Consider the following 22,022-nt stretch of genomic DNA (forward strand, 5'->3'; position numbering starts at 1 on the left):
TGATTGGTCAAGATCGGTTTCCATAGTTTGTACCATATGGTTGGTTTCTATTTGAACCAACCTATATATATAATCCATATCACTAATACTGGGTTTTATACAGCAATTGAGATGAACTTTAAAACTATTCAATTTCAATTTTAAAAATTAAGTTATGTAATTCTAATGAATCAATCAAACAAATATGTTCAAATATCATTTAGTTTCATCAAGAATTCAATTTCTATAAAATGATGATTCAATCACCATAAATGATGATTCAATCACCATAAATATAATGGACCGTATTTTTAATTTTAAAATAAATAAAATACTCTAGATTTAGAAAAATGACATATTTAACCTTTTGAATTAAATAATAATAAAAAAAAATATCATTGATTGGTTGGAAAAGGGTTGTATTGGTTGTAAGAATAGGTTGGGTTGCATTTGATATATTCCATATATATATATATATATATATATACATATCGGGCCGGGCTGGGCCGGTGATCACCGTCCCCGCCCCTGTCCCCGTCCCCGTTAAAATCCCCGAATTCGTCCCCGATCCCCGTCCCGTCCCCGATAAAATATCCCCGAACCCGGCCCGAAAGTTTCGGTTTTCGGTTTTCGGTTTTCGCCGTCGGTTTCGGTTTTTTTTTGCCATCCCTAGTTATTAGTAGGTCTTTTTTTGATATTTTAAATAAGTGAGGTACAAATAACAACCCCTTTATAAACTTACTAAGGGGCTGTTTGTTTTTTTAATTTTTCACTTAATCTTCTCTTATGTCTGAATCGGTCAGACATAAGAACTTTCAGATCGTTTGGTTTTTTTTTTCAAATTAAGAGTTGAATTCGTTTATTTTTCTCTGAATTTTTAAGTGGTAATCCTAGCACTTAAAACCTCTTATTTCTATCGCCTCCTTACGTCGTTTGTCTCAGTTTACAAAAACAAACAGTCTTACTAATTCAGATTTCAGACTTCAGACGTAAAAACAAACAGTCTGATTGATTCAGATTTCAGACTTCAGCACCACCTCTTAAAATTCAGAAGTGAATTAAGACTTCAGACTTCAGCACCTCTTAAAAAACAAATGTCACATAAATGTTACAAACATAAAATAGTGATTGATGTATTATAATGTCATGTTCCAATGTACTAAGAAATTTCATTAAACCTCCAATTTTAATTTTGACATATCCGTACCTTTGGTATTAACAATTTTGCATTTGTTCATAACTTTTGAATCATATAATTATGCATAAGAAATTCACAACAAACTTGAAATCTGAAATCAAAACATGTCAAAAGAACAATATACATAAAAGCTTTTCGTCAAACAAAATCTCAATAATCATTTGGATGTTCTTTACTTTAAATATGTTTAAGTCTGTCTTAATCAATCATAAGTCGTTAATTGTCAAACGAATTAAAAACAAACATATTTTTGAAAAAATAAAACTCATTTTATGGTGAAAAAAATGAAAAGTGGGCAGAGCCCTGACGGTATGGCATTCCCCGCCCGATGGCTTCATTAAATGTAATACCGATACGACTGTCATCCCGATCAATGGGGAGACCGGATTCAGAGTGGTGTTTTGTGATGCCCAAGGAGAGCTTGTAGCCGCTCGATCCAAGCCTATTGCCGGATTGCCGGTTGTTTGTGAGTGTCAAGCTCTAGCACTCCTCGATGCTAATAGCATGGGCGATTGATTTGGGATTCACTCGGGACAATTTTGAGACAGATGTAAAAGTTGTGGTGATATTATATGTCGTATTCGGTCTATGCTTGATGATCAGGGGTCCGTTCCGATAAAGGGTGTTAGTAGACAAGTAAATGAGTTGCTCATTAATACAAGCTGGTTTCGTTAAAATAAATGGAAAGTGTCATGGTCGACCGTTTAAGTGCAAGTGTGCAACACTCTGACATGAATGTTGCAGTCCATATCCGTGGTTGGAATGTACGGATATCCCGGTGAAGGTTACCAAGCTGAAGCCACATCACATGAATGTAAAACAAGAAAACCAGCTAGCATCCTACTGCCTCTATCCGGCCTATTCAATTCCTCCCTTCCCCTCATTATTACGTGACCACGCCGCCACCGCCACCGCCATTTCCATTTTCTTCTATGGGAAAATCAGTCTTTGCCACCGATTACTATGGCCGACATGCATCCTTCCTTATATTACTTCCATCCAATCTCACTGCCTCCGATTTTGCAACCCTCTCCGTTATCGCCGTCGTTCTACTCCTCTCTCTCGTCTCCCTCTTCTGCATCTTTCACCTCCGCCGCAAATCCCGAGCTTCCCTTCACCTCCGGAGTTTCAACAGCCTCTGGGCCGTCCGTCTGCTCCTCGTTGTCTTCATCTCATGTTGGGCTGCTAACGAGATCCTCCGCCTCCCCTTCATACGCCAACGTTTCCTTTTCCCTTTCTTGTCATCCTTAACCTTCTCGAAACAAGACAATTTCTGCAAACTCCAAGTCGTGCTTTCTCTTGGTTTTCTCGAGCCTGGTTTTCTTGTTACTCTACTTTATCTGATCAACGTCTCCATCAAGCAGCGGAATCCGGCCAAAAAATGGTCTGTTCTCATTGTTATCGTAATGAGTCTACCACCGTTGATTCTGCAGATACTCTTCTTGTTCTTTACGCCATTGAAGGAGCAATTGCCAATGGTTATGACCCGAACTTCATTGTTTTCTGTCGACAGTTTCGGGAACAATAGGATGATTTGCACGTTCCCATTACTAAGCAGTATCTCGTTTTGTGTCTTTGCAATCATATACTCGATGGGGTTGTTGGTATCTTGTTGGAAGGTGGTTTCCATGGTGATCAATAAAACCATTAGGGTAAGAATTAACATGCTTGGCCTGACGGTGATGATGGCACTCTTGATTCAGACGTTGTTTCTAGGGGCGGAGTCGTTATGGATGCGGGAAGATATTGGTTTTGATGGGGTTTCATTGGGGTTGATTGTGAGCGTGGCGGTTTCTGCTGCCGTTGGGGAGATTGTTTTGGTGATTAAGCCCATTATGGAAGCACTGGAAACAGGAAGCCATTGCTCCGGCCAGTTGAATCCTTGGTTACAGCAAGCGGCAGAGGGCGGAGGTGGGTGGCCGTGGGCGGCAAAGAGACCATTACCAACCGGTTGAAGGCCATTGTGGTTCTTTTTCTAGCTAGTTTTCCTGTTAGTTGGAATCAGTTTTTATACAGAAGGGATATAGATCGAGACTAATTGGTCAAATTAAGCCCTCTAGAATCTGTGAATTTATCATAAACATTGTTTGTAATGTGACAATCCTGATGATACAAATAAATCTTTAATCTGGAAAAAAAATAAACTGACCCTTCCTTTACAATTTTAATAAACACCAGTTCACAATAAATCAATTTTGACAACCACAAATGTCATCAGTCTCGTCTCATCGACATCGCCCTATCTTTTTTCGGTTCGGTTTTCCCCATTGCTGCCCTTTTTGTTTATGCGTCCGAAACAAATTATGAATAAACAAACAAGAATAACAACCTATCTTTCTTAATGATGCCTTGTGTTGGAGCTACGAATCGTCAAACCATGCAAAAGCTTGGCATATCCAAGAAAGTTGAGTTTCCCATCCGTACCTCTTATCCAATCCTTCAGTATCGAGTGCGCTGATGGCCCCACGTTCATTTCCTGCATCCGTGTTTTATGATACTTAAAATTCATCAAACCAAACAAACCCAGTATATTTCACTCGAAGATAAGGTCTATGGATTAAATGTACACAGACCTCGCCTACAGACTCGGCATATCCCACCCGTAGGTAGAGTCTCTGGGTATGTAAGCAAACTTTACCTAGAAAGTCGGTATACCCACCTGGAGGTAGGGTTTTTGGGTAAGATGTATGCGTCATTATCTCTGACTCCGAGAGACAGGGATTGATTTCAAGGAAACACCCAAAAACTAGGTTGAAAGAAAAAACAAACAAGCACCTGTGCTAATGCATCTACTGAAATAACTCGGTTTCCTTCTAGTTCAAAATATTCGAAAGCTGTACTGGCAATTGTTTCCCATCCTTCAAGAGCCTCGAGTTGATGTGGACTAATTGCGGCAGCACAGAACTCCTCAAACGTCAATCGAGTATAAGATAGAGGCTTCATCTTCAACCATAAGAAACCAATGAGTGTTACATGCAAACATGTGAATCTAGACTTACAACATCAAGAAATCTTTCTTACTGTATCCAAGATATCAAGGACCCTTGATTCTTTCATGGCAGCAGTTGAATTTTTCACCAGAGCCTGCACATTTCGTCTATGTGAGGTATGAAAGTTTCGTGCGCTAAAACAGACGAAAAAGAACAAAAAGTATGACCACCATCAAGAATATGTACTAACCGTTCTAAAATTGTCTAGAGAAACACACCCATCTTTTGGTTCCAAGAGATCAAACTGAGCCCGTAAGTAAACAAGCTCATCTTCAGTCAAAGCTTTTGAAAGAGCCTTCCAACATCAAGAAACAAGCATACAATTATACCATAAAGTCTAACATCAACCATAGAATAGAAACATTCGCCTTGTCCCCAAGGCCGTGTTTGGCTACCATAAGCAAGCTTTCTTTTCAGCTTATTGCAAAACCCCCGTTTGGTTAGCCATAAGCTAACTTTTTGAAAAGCCACTTCAATAAGCTCCTGGGCTTTTTTCCATTTTTTTTTCCAATTATGTACCTCATATTTTTAGAATTAATTTTTCAACATGTCATTTCAGGTTGATTTACATTGTCATCAAGCTTACTTGCAAGCTACCAAACTTGACCAGTAGAAAACAGCTAGCTTTTCAGCCAACAACTAGCTTATCTACTAGTTTGCCAAATATAGCCTAAAACAAGAAAATCTATTGGTAGATAGAAGATACCTTGAGTGCTGCACGCTTTAAAGGGGAGGCTCGAAGATAAGACTTGACTAATTTGTAGATCAGAATGTCTAAAGGCACAGCTCGGTTTTCATCTAATAGCCACGGGTGCGCTGCAGGTAGTCATTTACCAGTTCTTGGAACGTTACAACACCTGATAGGAGCCGCTACTAAATGTTTTAAGGAAACAAAATATAAATAACAAACATCTTACTCAAGGCTTGGGAGGCGGTCATTCGTTTCCTATGATCCTTGTTAAGAAGTCTTTTGACAAAATCTTTGGCTTCTGGAGATATTGAAGGCCAAGGTGAGTCATTAAGATTAGGATCAGCCCTCAGCACAGAACGGAAGATTCCAGATTCTGTTCGAGCAAAGAACGGTCTGCTTCCACATAATAGTATATATGTTATAACACCGATACTCCAAATGTCAGCCTCCACGTTGTATGATCTGTGGAGTACTTCTGGTGCAACATAGTATGCACTGCCAACAATATCATTCAGCCGTTGGTCTGCAGATGCACATGAAAGTATCTTTTAATTTATGATCAACAGAAAGAATGCTTTCAGGTTTTTATTTATCACAGTAATAGATGAAGCATTTTGATCGCATTTTGGATTTTTTTTCTTTTCTGCATCTTTCTTAAATAATTTTCTTAATGAAAAAAAAAAAAAAAAAAACTAAGAGGTGATATTGGAATGGGTTAACAAAAAGTGATGAGCATTGGAAACTTGATAAACAAATGCATCAACATTAGATTTCCAGTTAGCTGCAAGTTTTCTGAGGCAAGTTAACAGGCTAGGAAAGAAGGGAAGAACTTATGTAAGAACTGGAACTTGCCTGGTCTTGCAAAATCGGATAAACCGAAATCTATAACCTTCAATGGAGAATCTTCATTTTTTGTGCTGAAAAGAAAGTTCTGCCCGAAAATCAGATCGTTGCATTAATATCTATGTTAGCACGAGAAATAGAGATATCAATCAATCGAAACAAATCTGAACTGATACGTACCTCTGGCTTTAAATCACGGTGCACAACACCCTGAAGATGACAAAAGGAAGCTACACTCAAAATTTGGACAATGATGGATTTAGCATCATTTTCTGTGTATCTTCCACCTCTGCAATAAAAGAATGGTAATAACATCATCAAAAACTAAGAAAAACAAATAGCATCTGCAGCAAGACAGCCAAATCAGGCCGTTGCATTAATATCTATCTGCATTTCATCATCACCTGGATAAAATGCGGTCCAAAAGTTCTCCCCCTTCACACAGTCTGTCAAAAAATGTAAATGTGTTGATATCAGAAGACAAAACCAACCAGTAACCACATGATCACAAAAGAAGTTGACCAAGAGTGAAAAGGCCCACTACACGACCAGTTGAATCAAGTACACTCGTAGGAAAAGTGAAGAAAACTGAAGATAGCACATAGGAGAACCCAAAGATGAGAGACATTCCCTAAATACATTTGCAAGTAATAGAATTTATACTAGCAATGAAAATAAACATATCATATATATTTAAAGCTAAAGAAGGAAGTTCCTAGTTGAAAGATAACCAAACCAAACAAGCCCAGTATATCCCACTTGGCGGTTGGGTCGAGAGGGGGGGGAGGGGCGAAGATGTAAACAGACCTGACTTCTACCCTAAAGAGAAGAAGAATTGTTTCCGTAAAGACCCTCAGGTAATGAGAAGTGTGTGAAAGGGAGAAAGACAGATATGCTAAAACTCGATGGTTGAGAACAAGATGAGATGAAGATACGTACTCCATGACTATGTATACATTCTGATCATCTTCAAATGCATCATGGAACTGGACCATGTGCTGATGTCCACATAAGCCCTTCAATAACTTCACCTCCCTCCGTACATCTTCAATTGATATAGCTGTTGTCATCTGCCAAAACAAAAGCCATCTGTTATCAACGATACTGCTAGAATCATATTTTGACGAGCCGTGGAAACAAATAAATTTTGCATTCCTAATATGTACTTTGGTAACAAATGACAGCATAATGATCTATGTCATCAATAGCAAGAAACGCTAAAGTTCAGATCTTTGATATCTGAATCTAGAAACAACTGCATGAGTTCATTTACGCTGAAATTTGTGTATCTTCCTTGTGTAGACGACTACTAAAAAGGCGATAAAGTCAGTCTCCAAATGCTAGATGATCAAGAACAACCCACGAGGCCACGAGGAGGCCAGTGAAGTGATAGCATTTTCACATGCTAAAGCTATCGTGAACGAGTAATTAGGCAGATAAGAAGCGCAAATTCCACTTGAACTTTTCAAGCAATTCATCCCGTCGAATGTTTTCTTTCTTCTGTAATTAGATTTAACTAGCTTGGCATGAAAGGTTTATTGTTTTAGAGTCTGATTTAAACCACCAGATGACTCACTGTTTTCCATTACTTGAACAATATCAATTTAGGACATACGACTGCTCCAAATTCTGATAAGAGCATTATGATTGATGACATTAGGTGGGGAATGAAAATAAGTAGGGAAGGAGGTATAATAACGATGACACCAGGAATTGTAGAAACAACTTTCTTACGAAGGTACCAAACCACACGACCCAGTATATCCCACATCGTGGGATCCAGGAAAGGTAAGATGCACGCAGACCTGACCTCTACCGCAAATAGTAGAGCGGCTGTTTCATGAGCACCTCTGGCTTGTGAAAAGTGTGGGAAAGAGATGCATTCCCAACCATAGTAGCCAAAGAAAATCTATTTGCTGAACAAGGCTTGAATTTCAATCAACGAGATATATAGGATCAAATTTTAACACGTTTGTTGCAACTACTTGATAATGGCTACATTTACCCTACATTTAGCCTACAAAGACTGTAATCAGCCTCTACATGAAACCATGAGCCAAGAAACATCATGTTATTAGCAGAGCAGTCTGTTACCAGTGCAAAATAAATGCATCATCTTACAGTTATCCAAAATCGAGTGGATCAAATAATTCCAAAGCATGATCATGCTACTAACCTTCGAATTTTGCCTGGATGATAATAGGCATCATTTATGTTACAAAATATCATTTCAAGTTACTTCCTTGATACCATTTTTGTACACGATGAGTGCCATTGAGGGCCAATGTCATACAGGTTCATAACTCTAGATAACAACTCAAAATTTTCTCTTTCTCCCTATCATCGCCATGCATATGGATTCAACGACTGAATTTCTCATAAGTACTCGAGATATAAGTTCCAAAAACAACATCCTATAAACCTCCGATTCTGTGATCTTTTACATCAGAAAACAAAGATAGAATTTTTTTTTATAACAAGAACTTGTATATAAAATGCTACTATTATGTTAGTACTGTAATTAAGCAAAAATTTGCCCTAAGTGCAATTCTGCGTCAATTAGATCAACTTTCAACAGTTCATCACTACTCATCATCCATCTAATTCCAGAAATAAGTTCAATTTACTCAAATTGAGTGAAGAACTAAAAAGGGTATGAAGTAAGGCACCTTAGCTTTGGAAATGATTTTGACAGCAACAGGCTGATTCTTGAGAGCTCCCTTTTTGCCCTTGGCCCAACAAGTATGACCAAAATGCCCTCTTCCGACCTCCTTCCCCAACTCATACTTTGACCCAAAGTTCCTCTGGTACCCAAAACTCTTATCCAGCGCTCTCTCTCCATCTCCCCCTTCATCTTCCGGTATGGTCCCCGTTCCCGTTCCCGTCGGCGTCGTGTTTCCCTTTCCTTTTCCCTTACCCTGCCGTGTCAGAATCGCCGACATGATCGGCTTCGCCGGAGACGGAGGTGGGAACGGCCACTTGAACATCCTCCTCGGTGTCCTCGCTGGTGATGGCGTCGGAGGCACTCCCGCTGGATACGTACTCTGCCATGGACTTCCGGTGAAGGAATGAGTCGGAGTATTGCTACTTGACCTCCCGTTTGTTCCGTTAGCAACAACAGCAGACGGTCTGGGACTGCGTGGTCGGTTAGGGACGGTGGATCCGGCGTTATTGTCATCTTTGACGACCGAGTCTACGACGGCGTCTTTGCTACAGCAATGCCCCATCAAGGGCTACGATTTAGTCAGTCCGGTGGCAAGATCGTTTTCAAAAGTCCACTGGTAGGTTTGTTACGACAATTTCATAGTCATCACCAAACGCAGATTGGTGACCATTAAATACTTGGATTGGAGTGTTTTATATGTAGACGTAGATGATTACAAGAAATATACAGAAATTCAAATGGGTTTGATTGCGGATTAACAGTAAGTAAGCAGTCAAGATTCATAAAGCCGTAAACTTTGAACAAGCAAACGTTACCACCATCTTGCAACAACTCAAATCCCCACCGTCCGATCATAATTATTCATTTCTGGATCAACCCTTTATTATGTCATCTACTTTTTGCTTTTTCAACATAAATATCAACCCAACAATTATTATTAATAAATAAATACACAAATTAATAAATCAACTCTTTGCAATTTCTTAAGAAAAACGTTCTTCTTTTAACACACAATTTTTTAGAGTTGAAAATACAAGGACCACGAATGTTATTTTTATTTATGTACTTAGGTTGCATACGAGTTGGATCTGTATGTTATAGATTTACACGACTCCTTGTGAACTATGTTATACGTTTTCACCTCATATGTAGTTCGTATCTTAAAGATTTGAAAACCAAACAAATAACGATATCGAATGAAATAATCTAAACCATACAATTAAAGTCAAGTTTATTGATGTCACTGTAAATGGAAGACTATTAATTGGGAGCCAACAAAAACCCAAACAAACTTGAGAAATCATAAATCAATGCATAGAACTGAACAAATAAGGTTGAACCAAACGCAAGCAATTTAGTGTGATCATCTTTAGCCAAAACCAGATAACAAAAGATTAAGACACTATTGTCTCCCATCATTAATGTTGTCGAATAACCAATAAACTGGACTTGATAACATTATCATCTAAGGCAAAACAAGCAGGTGACATAAAACTAAGGCACCGTCATCTACCATTATTTTTGTTGTCGTATAAACCAATAAATCGAAACTGATGACACTACCATCTAAGACAAAGAGATGATATTACACCTAGATTATTTATATTTATATTTATAATAAATAAGTAACTTGGGTGACATGTGTCATCTTCTGGTGAGTCGGTTTTTTTGTTTTCCCGCCTAAACACGTATCTAGACACAATTTACACTAGTGGTTCAATTAAATGCATTTGAATGTATCTAGACACAATTTATATTAACAGTTCAATTATACTCATTTGATTGACATATGTCATCTTATTCACAATCTCACTAATTTAGGATGCAATTGATTTTATTCTTGGGTTAATTAATTCGTGTGGTAACCGATTCCCCAAAAAAAATGGTATTTACTTCTAAGTTTAAATTCAATTTATTGATGTAGTTTCATTTCTAAATTCAATTTTATTCTAGAGTTAACTTCATTTTATTCTAAATTCAATTTATTGAATTTTTTTTACTTCAAAGTTATTCCAAGAGAACAAGACTGAAGTCATTCTTCAGAGTTAGCTCACTCGAACTCTGAAGTTTGCTTTTTCGGACATAGCTCACCTGAACTCTAGAGTCTAAACTCTGAAGTCTTCTTCTTCATACTTAGAAGTTTGAACCCTGAAGTCTTTTTTTAGACTTAGAAAAAGAAGTTTGAAGTCTTCTTTATCAGACTTAGAAGTCTGAAATCTGAAGTCTCCTACAATTCCGAAGAGTACAAGTCTGAAGAGTCATTCTTCAGAGTTAGCTCACCCGAATTCCGAAGTCTTCTTTTTCAAACTTACCTCACTGGAACTTTGAATTCTGAACTCTAAAGACTTTTTTTTTTCATACCTAGAAATCTGGACTCTGATTTAATAGGTTTGATTTTATACTTCACAGTTATTTCAAAAGTATAAGTCTGAAGAGTCATTCTTCAGAGTTTTATTTCAGAGTTATTTCCAGAGTACAAATCTGAAGAATCATTCTTTAGAGTTACCTCACCTGAACTCTGTAGTATTTTTTTTCCAGATGGAGCACCATGCAGAGCATCTGCATAGTGCATGCAGAGCTTCTGGCTTGCCTATACAGAGCTCTGAAGTTTGAAGAGTTTTAATTTAGAGTAATTTCAAGAGTACAAGTCTTTTAATAAACTTATCTAGACTTTGAAGATAAGTTTTTAAGACTTAGACTTAGTCTTGTAAGCCAGATCCCCTCTGGTTGGTCTGGTTTCTGGATGGCTTTGTTTCTGGTTGTTTATTTGAACCTTGAAAAATATTCCAATCCGTCATAAAGGAACCAGAGGGGCTCTGGTTGATTTTCATGTTTAACCAGAGGGTCTCTGTTTGTTAATGAAACTCAAATTATTTAAGTATTTAATATTTTTTTTGACCCAGAGGCTCTGGTTGACCAGAGGGCCTTTGGTTGACCTTACTTTTGGTTGGTGAGCCCACAGGGGTTCTGGTTGGTCTTGCTTTGTATGATGCAAACTTTACCATGGGGTCTTTTTAAAAGATATTGGGTATTTGAATAACTCTGAACTCAAGATCTTCAGACCTCGTCTTCAGATTTGACATAGACGCTCTTCTAAATTTAAATTCAATTTACTGATATAGTTTCATTTCTAAATTCAATTTATTCTAGGGTTAACTTCATTTTAACTAACTATTGATATAGTTTCATTTCTAAATTCAAGTCTGAAGAGTCATTCTTCAGAGTTATTCTTAAGAGTTATACTTCAAGGTTATTTCAATAGTACAAGTCTGAAGTCATTCTTTAGAGTTATTCTTTAGAGTTATACTTCAGAGTTGTTTCAAGAGTTTAAGTCTTAAGACTCATTTTAAAGAGTTAGCTCACCAGAACTTTGAAGTCTGCTTTTTTCAGACTTAGCTTACCCGAACTCTGGAGTCTGAGCTCTGAAGTCTTCTTTTTCAGATTTACAAGTCTGAATCCTGGATTCTTTTTTTTAGACTTAGAAAAAGAAGTCTAAAGTCTTCTTTTTCAGACTTAGAAGTCTGAATTCTGAAGTCTTCTACAAGTCTGAAGAGTCATTCTTCAGAGTTACCTCACTTGAATTCCAAAGTCTTCTTTTTTAGACTTAGCTCACCTGAAATCTGAAGTTTTTTTTTCAAACTTAAAGTCTGAACTCTGATTTAATGGTACTGATTTTATACTTCAGAGTTATTTCAAGAGTACAAGTCTGAAGAGTCATTCTTTAGAGTTTTACTTCAGAATTATTTCCAGAGTACAAGTATGAAGAGTCATTCTTCAGAGTTAGCTCACCCAAACTCTAAAGTCTTCTTTTCCAGACGGATCACCATGTAGATCATTTGCATAGCACCATGCAAATCCTCTACATTGAACCATGTAGTGCCTCTGCATAGTGCATGCATAACTTCTGGTTTGCCTATACAAAGCTCTAAAGTCTGAAGAGTTTTACTTCATAGTTATTTCAAGCGTACAAGTCTGAAGAGTCATTCTAAATTTACTTATAAGTTTAAATTCAATTTACTGATATAGTTTCATTTCAAAATTTAATTTTATTCTAGGGTTACCTTTATTTTAACTAATTATTGATATAGTTTCATTTTTAAATTCAAGTATGAAGAGTCATTTTTTAGAGTTATTCTTCAGAGTTATACTTCAAAGTTATTTCAAGAGTACAAATATGAAGTAACATCGTACTTTTGTTGATCATTCATAACTGTAAGATAGGTTCCTGATATGCTTTAATTTTTTCAAATTACCCCGTGTAATACACGGGATTGAATCTAGTATATATATATATATATATATATATATATATATATAGAGAGAGAGAGAGAGAGAGAGATGTAAACCTTAAAATTCTGCTCTTAAATTTGGGAGGAAAAGAACATAACGAAAGTGAGAGAAAATACTAGAAAGGAAAACAAAAGAAAGAATTAATGAAAAGAAAGGGAAGAAATGTAAATGAACAATCTTTTATCTTCTTAAACCGGAGAGAAAGAAAAGGAGATGTGTCATTTTTATAGATATACCATTTATATATGTGTCACGTGTAACACCCGTAATTCTTCATGTTCTCTTTTCAAGATAGAATTTTTTGGATTTTATTGGTTTTCACGTAATGGCAAGTTATTGGTGGTTTAATATTTCAATTAAGACCCTATGTCCATTTGGTGATTTTAGGACCAAATCTTAGTGGAATTTTGGGGTTTCAATGCCTCTAACGACTTTCCACGTGGCTAAAGCCGCGGGAAAGGTCGCATATCCCACTGTTTGTTCCACCCTTTTATGTAGCTCAAGAAAATGCACTCGGTGGCTAGGGACACATTCGAGGCACCTTATGGCGCATGTAAAGGTGCCTGGCTTGGTGAGGCGTGGGCAGAAATTCACCCTAGTGGAAGGGACATGAGGAGAAAGGGATCGAGCGATCTTGGGACCAGAAGACCTAAGCCGCCCGACAGGAAGCTCGTGCTTTTATTTGTTTATACATGTTCTAGCCGAGTTTTTCTCACTTGCAACCTCCCTCCTTCTTCTTTATTCTCCGCACCCCCCTTCTCCTCAAGTTCGATTTTAGTAACCTTGGGACTAAAATTAGAAGCTTGAGGACCATCTTTGGAAAAAATCTAACCAAGATTTTGTGTTGGGATCTTCATGTTCTTAAAAAGGTAAGATTTTGGGAGTTTTGCATTATATCTAGGGTTTTGTTATAAATATGATTTTGAGAGTTACTCTTGGTATATTTTAGGTCGCTTTATGACCAAGATATAGTATCTTGTGATGGATGTTTGTGGCTCTAAAGTCTTCATAATGGAAGCTCAAGATTGGGGTGAACCTAGATTTAACTTAAATCTAGCAAAGTGAATTCAAGTTACTTTATAGAAAACTATGTACATGCCAAAATGTGCATTTTGAAGTATTTGTGTGTTTTACTTGATATTTATCGAATGTGATTAGTATTTGATGAAGTTTTCATATTTGGTAAGTTTGGGCTAACAAATCGTGTGAAATAATTGTATTTGGGGTTTTGGGTATTTTATTAAATAAAATTCAAGAATGTATACCTTTGGTGATTTATTGTACAAAAGGAGATTTTTTAAATTAATGCATTTTGGTATATTTGGTTTTATAAACCGTTTGGAGATTGCATGTTATTGTCATGAGACATTTTAGAAGTATAAGATTATAATTTCATTTGGAAAATGGTTTGTCTCTACAATGAGGGGTTTTTTAGTCAATCATGTCTTTGGAATATATGTTTGCATAAACATTGGCTAAATGTGTTTTATTCCTTTTGATGACTTTTATTAAGTAGTTAGTTATATTATTGAGCTTTTGGCTCGGTTTTTGCTCAAATGAATCTTGGGGACATTTGTCTGGTTTATGTTGTTCTATGTCGAACCTTTAGAGTTACATGCAGTTATGACATATTTATTTGATATATTACACACTTTGGGTGAGCCAGTCTTTTAATTGGCATCGTGTAATTTTAGACTGTAATGCAATGGATTCATAGGCATATTAGTCGACTTTGATTTGGAAGTTCATCCCCATGTTGTTGCTTGAAATAGGCATTGAGTCTCAATAGGCAATAAGGTGTGGACTCTTGGAGTCGGGCATCGACCAATGACTATATAATGTAATTTCTAGCTTATTGTAGTTTGAAAATAGGCACTGGGTCTTAATAGGCGACAAGGTGTGGATTCTTAAAGTCGGGCATCGGCCGATAACCATATAGTGTAATTTCTCAGTGAATTAGCTTAACTATAATCTTTGAGATCTCAAGGTAAGGGCCTATATGGTTGATGTTGGGAACTCCACAAACAAGAAACTTGTATTAGTTGAGCTTGTCAGTTCATTAAACTCTAAAAGCCGGAGGGTTGATCTTAATGATTGATTATTCGTTAGTGATGCTTATATAATATTGATTTATGGCTTACTTATGTGTTTCATCACGATCAATGGTAATTGTGTCTCCCCCATCATCTTCGTATTTTTATGCCCTTCCAAGGGTAAGCATGGGTAATTGTATATAAGACTTGAGTAAATTTTAATGTTTTATACCTTTATTCTTGGTCGTGTGAGTATTGGATTTCGGTTGTGTAATTGAGTATTTTGATTTATGGGTTTTCATCAAGAAAAATGGTGGATCTCAGAAAATGTTGATTTTATGGTAAATATATTTCATTTGCGAAATTATGATTTAAATCAGCAGTCTTTTGGTTCTGCTTGAACTCACTAGGCATCAAGCCTAACATTTTCCCTTTGTCAGCATGTGCATCAAGTCCGTGGAGAAATGACACTAGCGACACCGTGACGAGATGAGTGCTAGATAGTTGCACAAGAAATATAATTGTTTATCGTTGACATCTTCCAAATTTGGAGATAGCGACAGTTATTGGGTTATAGTAATACTCGTCTTTAACTTAGTTTTTATGTAAGGCTTTGGCTATCTTATGTTGGTAATAATTTTAAATTTGTTATTCGAGGTAATTCGAGTATTGATTAATAGAAAAGGGAATATTTGTTGTATTAATGAGAATTTTAAATTAGTCGCTCTTTCGAGATTTGAGGGTGTTAAATTGATGGGTAGTTTTGTAATTTGGTAAGCCTGCTCTAATCTGATTATAGAAATAAGTTTTTGTAGCATCATCTTTTGCTGTTGAGCCTCCACTACAGCCACTGTTGATGCAACTTCCTTTCCCAATATTGGTATGTTGGATTTCAATTATTTCCATTTTGATTCATCTGCCTCTGATTCATCTGCCTCAAGTCTTGTACGTAGTTCTTGATTCCCGGTTCCATCCATCACTTTTGTTGATCGTCTAAAAACTTCAATGACTTGTGCTTCAACCTCTTGCCAAATTGTATCATAATGTAGAGTAGGATGTCGAGTATCTTCGAGGGAAACACCTATTGCAATTGCTCTTAATGGTTCTGCAACTTGTGTTCCACAACTTTTCAATAGTTTGCCTTGTGAATTGCATACTACCATTGGTGTATGTATTCTCTATGTCGTATATTTTGTTATCTTTGATGATTTAGTTCCTATTTCAACTTGTCTGAGACCAACAACTATGCATCCTTCAACCCCACGAATAATGTCTATTTGAAAATGCTTGGCAGGATGTGTAACTATGTCTAAAATAGTCTAACCCCAAATTGTCACTTTCTCCACAAGTAATGATAGTATTTCAGCATTTAAGACCTCATGCTTATGTGCCCGAGAACTTGGGAAATCGTTGTCTAGAGCATGTTTGAATGGATTCAGAGTAGACTATATTTCCTCCTTTTGCTCATCCGTTCCCTTAAACTTTGTTAAATACCCACAACAAACTTTTTTCATCTTCACATAAAACACCGTTGATTCACCGGTAGACGCCGGTGACACCAAATTTGATTCCAAAATCTTCAAAATGCTAGCAAACATCAGAGAGCTTGTCCGAGTGTATTTCACGATATCATGGCAACACCAATATTTTAGCTTTGAGAATCATTAGATGTACGAGGCCGATTACACACAATCCAAATTAGCTCCAATTCTGCCAATGAATCTTGTATCTGCCCATCATTCCAAGTCATAACAAGAATTGTATCTTTGTTGACCGCCTTGTAAGGAGAATTGTCAACTCGCTCTTTACACTCAGCAATTTTCAACTCAAAACCTTTTTCCCTTCCATGGTAATTTTATGAAGAGGCTGGTGCAATGGAATAGACACATCAAATAAACCATAGGAATGGGCTTCTAATGTAGGTTGATTCCCTAAATTTGATGAGCCAACTCAAGAATTGTAGCTTCTGCTTACGAAATTGCCAAATTGGCATTGTGATAATCGTTGGCTACACTTGTCTGAACCTTATTACATATCTCTAATACAGACTCTCCTCTACACAAACTCTCAAAAATAATGACAAGACATAAGCCGTAAATTTGCACCATCATTAAACCTGACAAAAACCTTTAAATCAATCCCACCAATGTTTACCACCAAAAGAAAATTTGACAACCTTGTTGAAGAGGCATTCCTTAATCAACCACATGCAACGGTTTCTAAAAAAACATAAAACATCATAATGAATAAAGCCATTAGATTCTTCAATAAGTAGCATTGGAGCTTGTCTAATCATTAACCTTTCAAACTCAACATTGAACAGAATTCGGATGTTGACTTGTTGATCGAGAATCACATGAATGACATGTGGTAGATCGAGGTGAGAAGTGTTGCTCAAGAGCAGTCGATGTTTCCAATCAACTGGACTTAGGCTACTTTGGGCCACCTTGCAGGCCATTGGTGGGCTGGTTTGAACCCATTGGTTCTTTAATGATGGATTTCTTGCAATAGATGAATATCAGATTGCTAAATCCGTTCCATTCACCACACTTCTCTTAATCGAATTTGAGATTGTAACTGATTCCTTTGGAGGTGATGGGGGATGTATATCTAGCAGATCTAGATCTATATCTAGACCTGGAAGCGACCCTAACTTTCCCGATCCCTGATTGTGGACCGAAAATTTCTGTGTGATATTAAAGTCCCCGTTGTCGAAAATGGATTCTCGTGCCCTTTCTTCATTTATCAATTTTTGCCTTCCACTCTATCAATGATTCTTTCTCTCTTTTTTCTATTCTTTTCTTTTTCTTCTCCTCCATTTCCAATTGTTGCTATGATCATGAGATTTTTGTGGTTGAGATCAAGGACTTTTCCATGAGAAACCCTCTCATCGTTGAAGGTGGAACCACCATATTTGATTTGTAACTGTGGAGGGCTTTCTTGTTTGACTAGTTATGGAAGTGGATACCTGGTTTGGTCTCGATAGAACCTTTAGATTTGATCTTCAATTGTGGGAAACTGCCTGGTTTTGATGGAGGAGTGTAGAGGACTATTTGGGATATAGTGTTACATACCTCTTCTCTCGAAAAGTTGAACAAAAACAATGATTCTTTGCTCTCCTCTCTTCTTGTTTCTGGTTAAGCAACACTATCAAGTTACTAAATTGTTGATGCAAAAACTGCTAAAAGTTGAATATGATCTCACGCAACCCTGTTATCTCTTTCACTACCAAGTCCATTTTATGGGTCTTAGATTCGAAAGCCATGGCTAATCAGGAATCGATGATCTGATACCAATATCTTATGAACCAACCTCTCAGTTGATTAACAACATCATCAAAGGAAAGAAGTAATCGGTTGTGTGATTAAATGGAAAGTAAACTGGGAACATCTAGCATTGGAGAGGCTAGTCTCTCCTAAACAAAATGATTGACAATTTTTTATATATGCCTATTTATTAACAGACATACCAGACTCTAGGAGGAAAAATACCATAACTACCCCTTCTAGAATATATATATCTTACTAATAGGCTTGGGCATGGGTCAATGCATCGCTACTCGATCCACCAACACCAACTTTTTCTTTCTTGGATCTTAACACAATCTACTCTTGAAAAAAATGGATTTCTCTCCCCTTTGAACTCTTTAATTGACCTAAAAGATGAGATGTAAGAGGTTTAGGGGTTTTTATGCTCAAAATATAAGCAGCTTCGGTTTATTATACTCTGACCACCTAACTTTGCTTAAATGACAAAATGCACCTAAACTTGGTAACACGTCCATTTTTCATCATATAACATATTAAACCCATGAAAATTAAATTTTCCAAAAACATGGATGTTACATTCTCTGTAAATGGTGTATCATTCACGCTATGAGGGGATCCTGTGTACGACGATCTCACGTAGAAATGGTTAACCACTAGTTCCAAGAGCCATCTATAAGCCTGATAAGGAAAAATTGATGTTCTCCCTAAGCGGGTAACACCCTACTCGTATTACCATGGTTTTCCAAGTAGGATATGTAATACATAGGGACTCATCCTTCCCCATTCCTACCTTAGATCTCACTATTGAAGATCAAGTCCTATCTTTAAACCATGTTGATGTACATAGGTACATACCAGTACCCTCACTACAAGAAGGATGAAATTGAAGCTCTCGTGAAAGATATGCTAAAAACAAGGGTAATACAGTATATCTCTAGCCCATTCTCGAGTTCGGTGTTGCTTGTGAAGAAAAGATGGGAGGTGGAGGTTTTGTGTAGATTACAGAGCCTTAAATAAATGTATGGTGATGAATAAGTTTCGAATACTTGTAATAAATGAATTGTTGGATGAATACAAGGGGCTCGAGTATTTTCAAAACTAGATATGAAGTTCGGATATCACTAGATTTGGATGCGGGTAGAGGACATTCAAAAGAAGACATTTCGCACACACCAAGGACATTACGAGTTCTTGATGATGCCTTCGGGTTAGTCAACGCTCTGATTGCCTTTCAAGGTCTAATGAACGAGGTATTCAAACAATTTAAGACCCATTTTGTACCAATGATAGATTTGTCTTTTGGCCTCGGTACGAGTCTCCAAACTTGGTTTCTTTCAAATTCTCGAAGTTCATCTTGCATGGCATTAATCCAATCAAGATCTTGCAATGCTTCAGATGGCTTCTTTGGCTCTATAGTGCTGAGGAAGTTCACGAAAAGACACTCGTTAGCAGTAGCAAGTCGTGTTTTCACTCTATCATTTACATTACCAATTATTTGAGTAGGGGGATGATCTTTTGTCCACTTGTGAGTACAAGGTAGGGTTTGAAAATCAGTTAAGTTGTTCTGATCATCATACTCATCAGTTACAACTTGAATTTCAGTTTTAATTTCAGCTCGTATATCAGATTCTACTTTAGCTTGAATCTCAGAACTTTCAGCTTCCTCAGCAGGTATAGAAGACTCAGATTGATCAACAGATTGAACAATCTCTGGTTGAGTCTGTGCCTCCGCTTGAACAGACTCGGATTTAGTAGCTTCAACAGATTCAGGTTAAACAACATTTGATGTTGAACAACATTTGATGTTGAACAACCAGCTTCAGATGGTCCAGAAAGTTCAGTAATTTGTGGAATCGGGACCACTGGTTCATTCATCTTGGGTAGATCAAATATTTTATAATCTTCAAGAATATCCCAAGTTATATCAAATGCGTCTTTAAACAATGAATCTAAATTTGACTTAACAAAAGAATCAGAATTCAATGTCTTGTTTGTTATAGGTTCTACACTAGTTTGTGTATAAGCTAACTGTTGTAGATTGAGACCTGAACTGAGTTGTTTAGAGTCGAAGATTCATCCAATCTGGCATTGATGCTTTCAATGACAATCTTTGATTGTTTGATGTAGACTCGGAAGGCTTTAGACTTTAAAAAATAACCAATGAAGTTGCCTTCTTTTGCCTTTTTATCGAATTTCCCGAGATTGTCTCGATCATTAAGCACAAAGCATCTGCAGCCAAAAACAAGAAATAATTTAACGTTAGCCTTTTAATTATTTATCAACTCATAAGCAGATTTATGAAAGTGTTTGATGATGATCGTTCTATTTTGCGTGAAGCAGGCGGTAGATACAGCTTCAGCCCACAAATACAGGGGTAGACCAAAGTAAGACAACATAGTACGAGCAACCTCGACTAAAGTCCGGTTTATTCTTTCAACAACTCCATTTTTTTGCGGAGTTCAAACAGTAGAAAAATTATGAGAAATTCCAACAGTTTGAAGAAAACTTTGAAGGGTCTCATTAGTAAACTCAGTGTCATTGTCACTTCGAAGCTTTTGAACTGGAAGTTATAGAAGAACTTGAATACGCTTGATAAATACGATAATTAACTCCAGCATTAGACTTGGATCTTAGAAACTCCAGCCACGTGTATCTGGAATACTCGTCGACCATCACCAAGATGTACTTTTTGCCTCCTAGCGATTGAGTATGCATTGGTCCACATAGATCCATGTGAATCATCCTAAGAGGATATTTACAAGAAGAAGCAGATTTTTCTTTATGTGAAGTTCTTGTAATCTTTCCCATTTCACATGCAGAACAAAGAGAGTTTGTTGGATTTAAGCTTGTGCTTTATTGTTGTATTCAAGTGTTTCTTCTTTGTTAATTTTGTCATAGTAGTTGTAGGTATAAATAGTTTTCTTAATTGTAATTAGTGTAAGGATTCTCATTTGTAATCATTCTTGAAAGATTAATACAATTACTTTTGTCTAAGATTTTCTCTAACTATTCATCTTTTCTATTTTGCTAAAGTGATAATCTGATTGAAGAATCTGGGAATTATAATAGGTATCAGAGCAAACTGCAGCAATTTAGATTGAATTTGCCGAGAAACTGGAAAATTAGACTGGAAATTTGGATTGTTCTTAGTGTTCTTGAGTGTTCTTGAACATCTTCTTCATCTTTCTACTAATTTCATCGAATATTTGCTGTTTGATCATTGTATTACATTGAATTGTGTGCGAAATCAAGATTGAAAACTTTTTGGTTAAACAATTTTCATAACTGAATCGATTCATTGATTCAATTTTGGATTTCTGTGATTTTCGTATCTTGAGTCTGTTCTTCATCTTCTTAGCAATTTGAGTGAATTTGATCGATATCTACTTGAATTAGTTGCTGAATTGGTTTTTGTGATTGAATTTCGAGCAAATCGTGTATATTACATTCAATTTGACTCAAATTTGAGCGAATTTGATTGATTTCTGGATATCTTTGTAAGATTTCTTGCTCATCGCTCATTGAATTTGTTCATCAAGCGATAAGAAGTACTCATCGGACATTGAATCTGAGTATTTTGTGATTTGATAGTATTGTCCGACTAGGTTAATTCGTCGCTCAATTCATATTGTAATTGTACTTGTATTTTTTGATCGATAGGCTTGCTATCCGGTGAGATTTGTATCCGATGAAAGTTGAATTTGTATGCGAATATCCTTGTTAATCTTGCTATCCAGTGAATTTGTTGTATGGTAAGAACTACATCCAGATAAGTGTGTTGTGTGATAAAGCTCTTGATAGTTGATATGTGTTGAGAATTTAACACATAAAGCACTCTTTTTACGTCTTTCTAGTTATAATAATTTCTTTTCATTCCCACTTTGAGTCATTTTTATTTATTTCTCTATACATTTGTTATTATGAAGCTAAATATTGTGGTTGACTTATTGATATGTTTGGATGAAGCTAATAGAGAGTTTTTGTGAAACCAGCAGATGCTACAACATTGGAGCAGCATCGATCTGATACATGCGCAACTTTTTGGAGGGCTTAATGATTAAGAC

The 22,022-nt window shown here is 36.7% G+C and overlaps 2 protein-coding genes across 2 annotated transcripts; one reads left to right on the top strand and one right to left on the bottom strand.

The window, feature by feature from the left end:
- The first annotated feature begins 2,109 nt into the window (after positions 1 to 2,109).
- On the top strand, positions 2,110 to 3,132 carry LOC112524869. Its single transcript, XM_025134813.1, has one exon. The coding sequence runs from the start codon at positions 2,110 to 2,112 to the stop codon at positions 3,130 to 3,132; it is 1,023 nt and encodes a 340-aa protein (XP_024990581.1).
- Positions 3,133 to 3,224: 92 nt separating this feature from the next.
- LOC112524494 (CDPK-related kinase 4-like) lies at positions 3,225 to 9,113 on the bottom strand. Its single transcript, XM_025134337.1, has 11 exons — positions 8,371 to 9,113; positions 6,641 to 6,771; positions 6,106 to 6,147; positions 5,882 to 5,990; positions 5,711 to 5,789; positions 5,085 to 5,381; positions 4,874 to 4,983; positions 4,358 to 4,462; positions 4,199 to 4,261; positions 3,953 to 4,120; positions 3,225 to 3,653 (listed from the first exon to the last, which is right to left on the bottom strand). The coding sequence occupies exons 1-11, from the start codon at positions 8,926 to 8,928 to the stop codon at positions 3,516 to 3,518; spliced, it is 1,800 nt and encodes a 599-aa protein (XP_024990105.1). The 5' UTR covers positions 8,929 to 9,113; the 3' UTR covers positions 3,225 to 3,515.
- Positions 9,114 to 22,022: the final 12,909 nt, after the last annotated feature.

This window comes from Cynara cardunculus (assembly GCF_001531365.2).
Source record: "Cynara cardunculus var. scolymus isolate 2C chromosome LG 13, CcrdV1, whole genome shotgun sequence".
Taxonomy (NCBI): Eukaryota; Viridiplantae; Streptophyta; class Magnoliopsida; order Asterales; family Asteraceae; genus Cynara; species Cynara cardunculus.